Here is an 11453-nt window from a genome sequence, read left to right on the forward strand (position 1 = left end):
TCTTTCTCTCTCTCCCTCCCAGCAGCCCCGGGGTATCCTCGATTCTCAGGGAGTCTCGCCCATACCTTCCTTCCCATGAGCCACTTGGATCACCATGCCAACAGCGGCGTCCTCTACGGGCAGCACCGTTTCTACGACACCCAAAAAGGCGAGTCGGCAAACGAATTAAAATTCAATCAGACGGAATTAAGATATTGAAATCCAATTGAACACAACAAAGTATGATGCAATTGGATAATGGATATTGCTAGCTATGTGGATGCCCACAGGGATATTACCTTAAATGTAATAATGTAATCCTGTCTTTTAGATTTGCTGCCTGGTTGGCCAATGGATGTTTTTTAAAGGAGAAGTTCAGGATTTTACAGCTTGATATTTCCTCAGCCTGAAAGTCGTCTATGGGCCAGTAAAAACTGTAATCCAAACTTAAGCTAACTTTATCCACTACTACCTAACAGTCAACGGAAGTTAATCTTTTTGTTAAAGGCCAAATCACCTCTAAGTAACATCAAACCAAATATGAAGTTGACTTCAGTTGATTTCAGTAGATTTGGTCATGACATTTTAACAATTGCACACATTGGCCATTAACTTGTGAGCTAGTGGTGGCTAAAGTGGCTGAAGTTTGTAGTGGCTGTTTAAAGGAAAACAAACCCTGAATTACACTTTCTAACACAAATCTCTAAAATCCTGAACTTCCCCTTTAGGAGTGTTTCTTTTCTACCGAACAGTAATATAAATGCAACATGCAAACAATTTAAACGATTTTACTGAGTTACAGTTCAAATAAGGAAATCAGTCAATTGAAATAAATAAATTAGGCCCTAATCTATGGATTTCACATGAATGGGTAATGGCACAGCATGGGTGGGCCTGGGAGGGTATAGGCCCATCCACTGGTGAGCTAGGTCCACCCACTGGGGAGCCAGGTCCACCCACTCGGGAGCCAGGTCCATCCACTGGGGAGCCAGGCCCATCCACTGGGGAGCCAGGTCCACCCACTCGGGAGCCAGGTCCACCCACTCGGGAGCCAGGTCCACCCACTGGGGAGCCAGGTCCACCCACTGGGGAGCCAGGTCCACCCACTCGGGAGCCAGGCCCATCCACTGGGGAGCCAGGTCCACCCACTGGGGAGCCAGGTCCACCCACTGGGGAGCCAGGCCCACCCACTGGGGAGCTAGGTCCACCCACTGGGGAGCCAGGTCCACCCACTGGGGAGCCAGGCCCATCCACTGGGGAGCTAGGTCCACCCACTGGGGAGCCAGGTCCACCCACTGGGGAGCCAGGTCCACCCACTGGGGAGCCAGGCTCATCCACTGGGGAGCCAGGCCCATCCACTGGGGAGACAGGTCCACACACTGGGGAGCCAGGCCCACCCAGTCAGAATTAGTTTTTCCCCACAAAAGGGCTTTATTACAGACAGAAATAAAGTTTAATCATCTGTCCGGGTGGCTGGTCTCAGACGATCCCGCAGGTGAAGAAGCCGGATGTGGAGGTCCTGGGCTGGCATGGTTACAAATTAACATTCAATTCTCTGGCAACAGCTCTGGTGGAGATTCCTGCAGTCACCATGCCAATTGCACGCTCCCTCAAAACTTGAAACATCTGTGGCATTGTGTTGTGTGAAAAAAACTGCATATTTTAGAGTGGCCTTTTATTGTCCCCAGCACAAGGTGCACCTGTATAATGATCATGCTGTTTAATCAGCTTCTTGATATGCCACTCCTGTCAGGTGGATGGATCATCTTGCTCACTAACAGGGATGTAAACACATTTGTGCTCATAATTTGAGAGAAATAATCTTTTCAAGCATATGGAACATTTCTGGGATCTTTTATTTCAGCTCATGAAACATGGGACCAACACTTTACATGTTGCCTTTATATTTTTGTTCAGTGCATATCATTGAAATATTTGATATTTATATAATTTAGAAATTTTATATCTTACAGAGAACTTCTATCTAAGAAGCCTTCCGTCCCAGCCCCCTCTCATCTCAGCCAATCACGGTCTTCCGCCCATCTCCAGGGCGGGGCCGGGACACCCTCAGGGCTCCTGCAGTCGGGACATGGACCCAGGGGGCGGAGTCAGCCTACACAAGGGCCTGAAGGAGGGGTCCGTCGAGAGAGGGGTGGTCCCCAGCACCAAGGACAAGGAGAGGCCCAGCAGCAAACAGGAGGCCAAGGAGCGACAGCAGCACCACAGCCACCACCCCCAGTCCTCACATCCACACCACCACCACCCACACCCCGGCCACACACAGCCCCAGGCCCACCAGCAGCACCCCCAGTACCCCCAGCACCCGGTCTCCCTGGAGGAGGTCAATAGCAGAGCCCTGGAGAGGCACATGGAGCAACAACAGGCCCTGGGTATGACTAGAACCCTCAGCGCCTGCCTGCTCAACGGAAAGATGCAGAACGGGGGGGACTCTGGGACGGGTGGGGCCAAGGCTTCCATGACTAGCTATGGGGGGGAGGTGATGGGGAGCAGGGGGGCTCAGACACAGGCCAGCCACAGACACATGGAGGGTGGGGGGAACGTCCGCTGCACCAAGGAAGGGGTGAGCGGCGAGATGAGGATCAGTGAGCAGCCTTCGGACTGTCTGGAGGGGAGGGGCCAGATGCTCCACCACGCCCTTCCCTACTCTGTGGCGCCGCCCCTGCAAATGGGTTCAGCCGCTGGGGGAGGCCACCCCCACCTCCACCCCCACCACCACCCTCACCCGCATCCGGGGGGGTTCCACTGCCTTCAGCTCCACCCCAGCCATCCCCATCACCCCCACACACACCACCACCCGGACTTCTTCTGCCCGCCTCCACCTGCCCCTCTAACCAACCCCTCACCGCACGAGAGGGGAGGGGGAGGGGGGCGAGACCCCAAAGTGACAGGGCCCACGTTCATACCATCTGTAGGGGGAGGACACCTGGGGGACAAGTCCAGCGGGCAACCCTTCCAGATGGGCACCCCAACCGACTGCCAGGGGTTGGTGGGTGGGGGCGGCAGTGCCAAGGACAAGGCTATGGAGAAGAGTGGGGGAGGGGCCCCCCCCAGTAACTGGCACAGGAAACAGCAGCAGCAGCACCCGTACAGAAAGGCTGAGAAGGCCCCGGACTGGATGCAGCAGCAGAGTCACCACCACCACCCCCAACAACCCCAGCCCCAACCACCCCAGCCCCAACAACCCCAGCCCCAACAACCCCTTCCCCAGCAGCCCCAGCCCCAGCAGCACCAAGCCGTGCGTTCCCGCAGCGTCGAATGCATCAATAGCGTGGGAGTGGACACCACCGATGTGTTCCGGCCCTCTCTTCCCCAGGGAGCCAAGGCCGGACACTCCCTCCCCCACTCAGTCAACACCTCTCCCTACAGAGACTGCTCCCTCCCGGGCCCCCTGCCCAACGCCTCACCCCTGGGGGGTCGGGGAGGTGCAGGCGGTGGTGCTGGAGGTGGGAGTTGTTCCTTACAGAGAGATGGTCAGAAGGTGGCCCGTATTCGCCACCAGCAGCATGGCGGGCCAGGCCCGGACGTCCCAGCACCAGAGCTGAACCAGAGCAAGAACCAGAACCAGGACCTGAACAGGAAGCTGGAGATGGAGATGTCCCCGTACGGCTACAGCAACAGTGGGCAGGGACAGCAGCATCACCCCCAGCAGCCCCTGGTTCCTCCCTGGGCCATGAGGCCTCACCACGTCCACCCTGCAGAGGAGGAGCAGCAGCGGAAGGCCTACATGGAGTCTCTCAGTGGTGGCAGGCAACAGCCCCAGCAACAACCAGGGCAAGGTATGGGCATCCCTCCTCATCCTTCTCCCCAGCCCCAGCCCGCTCCACCCCCAGCCCCCTCTCAGCAGCATCAAGACCCCCAGGTCGCCTCACAGGCCCAGGAGGAGAGCAGTGCCATGAAGAGCCTGCTGAAGTACAGCACCCAGCAGCCCCTGCTCCTCTCCCAGAAGAGTCCCTTCGGAGGCCTGGGGAGCCTCAAATCCGGTGGCCCTGGTGGTCCTGGAGGTGGTGCCCCCGGGGTTAGCTGCACCCTACAAGGCAGCAAACAACAACAGGCCCTGCCCACCAGGAAGGGCCCGGCTAATGACGGCGAGCGCTCTGACTGTGGGGGGCGTGGCCGGGAGGTGGGCGAGGCGGTGGGTCACGGTGAGGGAGAGGTGCGCCAACCGCCTGTGGGCATCGCAGTCGCCGTGGCGAGGCAGAGGGAACCGTCCTGTCGCCCGGTGGACGCCCACCCCAACAGCCGGCAGGGGCGGGTGCACCCCTCCATGAAAGGTACGGGGGTAACCTCCGGGCTTTTGGGGTCACTTGCTTAAATAAACAGAAGGAGCAGGGGAACTGAGCAGAGATTATTTATCTACGACCTTTGGAAGACCTCGCTGATGAAAAATAAACAGCAGGCTTTGCCAAAGCCTAAAGTAGAAACAGCTTTATTTGACTAAACAGTTAAAGGCCTGCACTGGGAAGAAAAGAGAGGAGGAGAGAAGTACATGTCAGGAGATCTGAGTCTGTGGCAGTAGAGCTGTAGAGGTATGGTTGGGAGAGAGAGGGAGAGAGTGAGTGAGTGAGTGAGTGAGTTAGAGATAGATAGATAGAGTGAGAGATAGATAGAGTGAGATATAGATAGATTGATAGAGTGAGAGATAGATAGAGTGAGAGATAGATAGAGTAAGAGATAGAGGCAGGCAGTAGAGCTGTAGAGCTGCAATTATGGTTCCCTGGCAGTTAGATAGAGATTCCATCTTAATGTTAGAGTTAGGTAGCGATTCCCCTCTTAATGTTAGAGTTAGATAGAGATTCCACCCTTAATGTTAGAGTTAGGTAGAGATTCCACCCTTAATGTTAGAGTTAGGTAGAGATTCCACCATTAATGTTAGAGTTAGATAGAGATTCCACCCTTAATGTTAGAGTTAGGTAGAGATTCCACCCTTGAGGTTAGAGTTAGGTAGAGATTCCACCCATAATGGTAGAGTTAGGTAGATATTCCACCCTTAAGGTTAGAGTTAGGTAGAGATTCCATCTTAATGTTAGAGTTAGGTAGAGATTCCACCTTTAATGTTAGAGTTACATAGAGATTCCACCTTTAATGTTAGAGTTACATAGAGATTCCACCCTTAATGTTAGAGTTAGATAGAGATTCCACCCATAATGTTAGAGTTAGGTAGAGATTCCACCCTTGAGGTTAGAGTTTGGTAGAAATTCCATCTTAATGTTATAGTTAGATAGAGATTCCACCCATAATGTTAGAGTTACATAGAGATTCCACCCTTAATGTTAGAGTTACATAGAGATTCCCCCTTAATGTTAGAGTTACATAGAGATTCCACCCTTAATGTTAGAGTTAGATAGAGATTCCACCCTTAATGTTATAGTTAGATAGAGATTCCACCCTTAATGCTATACTTAGATAGAGATTCCCGCTTAATGTAAGAGTTAGGTAGAGATTCCACCTTTAATGTTAGAGTTAGATAGAGATTCCACCTTTAATGTTAGAGTTACATAGAGATTCCACCTTTAATGTTAGAGTTAGGTAGAGATTCCATCTTAATGTTAGAGTTAGATAGAGATTCCATCTTAATGTTAGAGTTAGATAGAGATTCCACCTTTAATGTCAGAGTTACATAGAGATTCCACCTTTAATGTTAGAGTTAGGTAGAGATTCCACCTTTAATGTTAGAGTTAGATAGAGATTCCATCTTAATGTTAGAGTTAGGTAGAGATTCCACCTTTAATGTTAGAGTTAGATAGAGATTCCACCTTTAATGTTAGAGTTACATAGAGATTCCACCTTTAATGTTAGAGTTACATAGAGATTCCACCCTTAATGTTAGAGTTAGATAGAGATTCCACCCATAATGTTAGAGTTAGGTAGAGATTCCACCCTTGAGGTTAGAGTTTGGTAGAAATTCCATCTTAATGTTATAGTTAGATAGAGATTCCACCCATAATGTTAGAGTTACATAGAGATTCCACCCTTAATGTTAGAGTTACATAGAGATTCCACCCTTAATGTTAGAGTTACATAGAGATTCCACCCTTAATGTTAGAGTTAGGTAGAGATTCCATCTTAATGTTATAGTTAGATAGAGATTCCACCCTTAATGTTAGAGTTAGATAGAGATTCCACCTTTAATGTTAGAGTTACATGGATATTCCACCCATAATGTTAGAGTTAGGTAGAGATTCCACCCTTGAGGTTAGAGTTTGGTAGAAATTCCATCTTAATGTTAGAGTTAGATAGATATTCCACCCTTGAGGTTAGAGTTACTTAGAAATTCCACCCTTAGTGTTAGAGTTAGGTAGATATTAAACCCTTAAGGTTAGAGTTAGGTAGAGATTCCACCCTTAAGGTTAGAGTTAGATAGAGATTCCACCCTTAATGTTAGAGTTAGGTAGAGATTCCACCTTTAATGTTAGAGTTACATAGAGATTCCACCTTTAATGTTAGAGTTACATAGAGATTCCACCCTTAATGTTAGAGTTAGGTAGAGATTCCACCTTTAATGTTAGAGTTACATAGAGATTCCACCCTTAATGTTAGAGTTAGATAGAGATTCCATCTTAATGTTAGAGTTAGGTAGAGATTCCACCTTTAATGTTAGAGTTAGGTAGAGATTCCATCTTAATGTTATAGTTAGATAGAGATTCCACCCTTAATGTTAGAGTTAGATAGAGATTCCACCCTTAATGTTAGAGTTAGATAGAGATTCCACCCTTAATGTTAGAGTTACATAGATATTCCACCCTTAATGTTAGAGTTAGGTAGAGATTCCACCCTTGAAGTTAGAGTTTGGTAGAAATTCCATCTTAATGTTAGAGTTAGATAGAGATTCCACCCTTAATGTTATAGTTAGATAGAGATTCCACCCTTAATGCTATAGTTAGATAGAGATTCCCGCTTAATGTTAGAGTTAGGTAGAGATTCCACCTTTAATGTTAGAGTTACATAGAGATTCCACCTTTAATGTTAGAGTTAGGTAGAGATTCCATCTTAATGTTAGAGTTAGATAGAGATTCCATCTTAATGTTAGAGTTAGATAGAGATTCCACCTTTAATGTTAGAGTTACATAGAGATTACACCTTTAATGTTAGAGTTAGGTAGAGATTCCATCTTAATGTTAGAGTTAGATAGAGATTCCATCTTAATGTTAGAGTTAGGTAGAGATTCCACCTTTAATGTTAGAGTTACATAGAGATTCCACCTTTAATGTTAGAGTTAGGTAGAGATTCCATCTTAATGTTAGAGTTAGATAGAGATTCCACCCTTAATGCTATAGTTAGATAGAGATTCCACCCTTAATGTTAGAGTTAGATAGAGATTCCACCCTTAATGTTAGAGTTAGATAGAGATTCCACCCATAATGTTAGAGTTAGGTAGAGATTCCACCCTTGAGGTTAGAGTTTGGTAGAAATTCCATCTTAATGTTATATTTAGGTAGAGATTCCACCCTTAATGTTAGAGTTAGGTAGATATTCCACCCATAATGTTAGAGTTAGATAGAGATTCCACCCTTAATGTTACAGTTAGTTAGAGATTCCACCCTTAATGTTAGAGTTAGATAGAGATTCCACCCTTAATGTTAGAGTTAGGTAGAGATTCCACCCTTGAGGTTAGAGTTAGATAGAGATTCCACCCATAATGTTAGAGTTAGATAGAGATTCCACCCTTGAGGTTAGAATGAGGTAGAGATTCCACCCTTAATGTTTGAGTTAGATAGAGATTCCACCCTTGAGGTTAGAGTTAGGTAGCGATTCCACCCTTAATGTTAGAGTTAGGGAGAGATTCCACCCTTAATGTTAGAGTTAGATAGAGATTCCACCCTTGAGGTTAGAGTTAGGTAGCGATTCCACCCTTAATGTTAGAGTTAGGTAGAGATTCCACCCTTAATGCTATAGTTAGATAGAGATTCCACCCTTAATGTTAGAGTTAGATAGAGATTCCATCTTAATGTTGGAGTTAGATAGAGATTCCACCCTTAATGTTAGAGTTAGATAGAGATTCCACCCATAATGTTAGAGTTAGGTAGAGATTCCACCCTTGAGGGTAGAGTTTGGTAGAAATTCCATCTTAATGTTAGAGTTAGGTAGAGATTACCCCCTAATGTTATAGTTAGGTAGAGATTCCACCCTTAATGTTAGAGTTAGGTAGATATTCCACCCATAATGTTAGAGTTAGATAGAGATTCCACCCTTAATGTTACAGTTAGGTAGATATTTCACCCATAATGTTAGAGTTAGATAGAGATTCCATCCTTAATGTTACAGTTAAGTAGAGATTCCACCCTTAATGTTAGAGTTAGATAGAGATTCCACTCTTAATTTTAGAGTTAGGTAGAGATTCCACCCTTGATGTTAGAGTTAGATAGAGATTCCACCCTTGAGGTTAGAATTAGGTAGAGATTCCACCCTTAATGTTAGAGTTAGATAGAGATTCCACCCTTGAGGTTAGAGTTAGGTAGCGATTCCACCCTTAATGTTAGAGTTAGGTAGAGATTCCACCCTTAATGCTATAGTTAGATAGAGATTCCACCCTTAATGTTAGAGTTAGATAGCGATTCCACGCTTAATGTTAGAGTTAGGTAGAGATTCCACCCTTGAGGTTAGAGTTTGGTAGAAATTCCATCTTAATGTTAGAGTTAGGTAGAGATTCCACCCTTAATGTTATAGTTAGGTAGAGATTCCACCCTTAATGTTAGAGTTAGATAGAGATTCCACCCTTAATGTTACAGTTAGGTAGATATTCCACCCATAATGTTAGAGTTAGATAGAGATTCCACCCTTAATGTTACAGTTAGGTAGAGATTCCACCCTTAATGTTAGAGTTAGATAGAGATTCCACCCTTATTGTTAGAGTTAGGTAGAGATTCCACACTTGAGGTTAGAATTAGGTAGAGATTCCACCCTTAATGTTAGAGTTAGATAGAGATTCCACCCTTGAGGTTAGAGTTAGGTAGTGATTCCACCCTTAATGTTAGAGTTAGGTAGAGATTCCACCCTTAATGCTATAGTTAGATAGAGATTCCACCCTTAATGTTAGAGTTAGATAGAGATTCCATCTTAATTTTAGAGTTAGATAGAGATTCCACCCTTAATGTTAGAGTTAGATAGAGATTCCACCCATAATGTTAGAGTTAGGTAGAGATTCCACCCTTGAGGTTAGAGTTTGGTAGAAATTCCATCTTAATGTTCGAGTTAGGTATAGATTCCACCCTTAATGTTATAGTTAGGTAGAGAATCCACCCTTAATGTTAGAGTTAGGTAGATATTCCACCCATAATGTTAGAGTTAGATAGAGATTCCACCCTTAATGTTACAGTTAGGTAGATATTCCACCCATAATGTTAGAGTTAGATAGAGATTCCACCCTTAATGTTACAGTTAGGTAGAGATTCCACCCTTAATGTTAGAGTTAGATAGAGATTCCACCCTTAATGTTAGAGTTAGGTAGAGATTCCACCCTTGAGGTTAGAGTTAGATAGAGATTCCACCCTTGAGGTTAGAATTAGGTAGAGATTCCACCCTTAATGTTAGAGTTAGATAGAGATTCCACCCTTGAGGTTAGAGTTAGGTAGCGATTCCACCCTTAATGTTAGAGTTAGGTAGAGATTCCACCCTTAATGTTAGAGTTAGATAGAGATTCCACCCTTTAGGTTAGAGTTAGGTAGCGATTCCACCCTTAATGTTAGAGTTAGGTAGAGATTCCACCCTTAATGCTATAGTTAGATAGAGATTCCACCCTTAATGTTAGAGTTAGATAGAGATTCCATCTTAATGTTAGAGTTAGATAGAGACTCCACCCTTAATGTTAGAGTTAGATAGAGATTCCACCCATAATGTTAGGGTTAGGTAGAGATTCCACCCTTGAGGTTAGAGTTTGGTAGAAATTCCATCTTAATGTTAGAGTTAGGTAGAGATTCCACCCTTAATGTTATAGTTAGGTAGAGATTCCACCCTTAATGTTACAGTTAGATAGAGATTCCACCCTTAATGTTACAGTTAGGTAGATATTCCACCCATAATGTTAGAGTTAGATAGAGATTCCACCCTTAATGTTACAGTTAGGTAGAGATTCCACCCTTAATGTTAGAGTTAGATAGAGATTCCCGCTTAATGTTAGAGTTAGGTAGAGATTCCACCCTTGAGGTTAGAGTTAGATAGAGATTCCACCCATAATGTTAGAGTTAGATAGAGATTCCACCCTTGAGGTTAGAATTAGGTAGAGATTTCACCCTTAATGTTAGAGTTAAATAGAGATTCCACCCTTGAGGTTAGAGTTAGGTAGCGATTCCACCCTTAATGTTAGAGTTAGGTAGAGATTGCACCCTTAATGTTAGAGTTAGATAGAGATTCCACCCTTGAGGTTAGTTTTAGATAGATTCCACCCTTGAGGTTAGTTTTAGATAGATTCAAACCTTGAGGTTAGTTTTAGATAAAGATTCCACCCTTGAGGTTAGTTTTAGATAGATTCCACCCTTGAGGTTAGTTTTAGATAGATTCCACCCTTGAGGTTAGTTTTAGATAGAGATTCCACCCTTGAGGTTAGTTTTAGATAGATTCCACCCTTGAGGTTAGTTTTAGATAGAGATTCCCCCCTTGAGGTTAGTTTTAGATAGAGATTCCACCGTTGAGGTTAGTTTTAGATAGATTCCACCCTTGAGGTTAGTTTTAGATAGATTCCACCCTTTAGGTTAGTTTTAGATAGATTCCACCCTTGAGGTTAGTTTTAGATAGATTCCACCCTTGAGGTTAGTTTTAGATAGAGATTCCACCCTTGAGGTTAGTTTTAGATAGAGATTCCACCCTTGAGGTTAGTTTTTGATAGAGATTCCACCCATAATGTTAGAGTTTGGTAGAGATTCCATCTTAATGTTAGAGTTAGATAGAGATTCCACCCTTAATGTTACAGTTAGGTAGAGATTCCACCCTTAATGTTAGAGTTAGATAGAGATTCCACCCTTGAGGTTAGAGTTAGGTAGCGATTCCACCCTTAATGTTAGAGTTAGGTTGAGATTCCACCCTTAATGCTATAGTTAGATAGAGATTCCACCCTTAATGTTAGAGTTAGATAGAGATTCCATATTAATGTTAGAGTTAGATAGAGATTCCACCCTTAATGTTAGAGTTAGATAGAGATTCCACCCTTAATGTTAGAGTTAGATAGAGATTCCACCCATAATGTTAGAGTTAGGTAGAGATTCCACCCTTGAGGTTAGAGTTTGGTAGAAATTCCATCTTAATGTTAGAGTTAGGTAGAGATTCCACCCTTAATGTTATAGTTAGGTAGAGATTCCACCCTTAATGTTAGAGTTAGGTAGAGATTCCACCCTTAATGTTACAGTTAGGTAGATATTCCACCCATAATGTTAGAGTTAGATAGAGATTCCACACTTAATGTTAAAGTTAGGTAGAGATTCCACCCTTAATGTTAGAGTTAGATAGAGATTCCACTCTTAATG

At 44.6% G+C, this 11453-nt stretch overlaps 1 protein-coding gene across 1 annotated transcript in view; it reads left to right on the top strand.

Annotated features, from left to right (window-relative positions):
• Nucleotides 1-4271, top strand: part of LOC115185015 (BAH and coiled-coil domain-containing protein 1) — a gene marked incomplete at its 3' end in the record, with an annotated part of 21530 nt that extends 17259 nt beyond the window's left edge. Inside the window, exons 2-3 of the mRNA XM_029745618.1 lie at nucleotides 23-148; nucleotides 1953-4271. Coding sequence (XP_029601478.1) covers nucleotides 23-148; nucleotides 1953-4271 — 2445 coding nt within the window. The remainder of the gene's footprint in view (nucleotides 1-22; nucleotides 149-1952) is intronic.
• Nucleotides 4272-11453: the final 7182 nt, after the last annotated feature.

The sequence above is a fragment of the Salmo trutta genome, unplaced genomic scaffold, assembly GCF_901001165.1.
Source record: "Salmo trutta unplaced genomic scaffold, fSalTru1.1, whole genome shotgun sequence".
Classification (NCBI taxonomy): Eukaryota; Metazoa; Chordata; class Actinopteri; order Salmoniformes; family Salmonidae; genus Salmo; species Salmo trutta.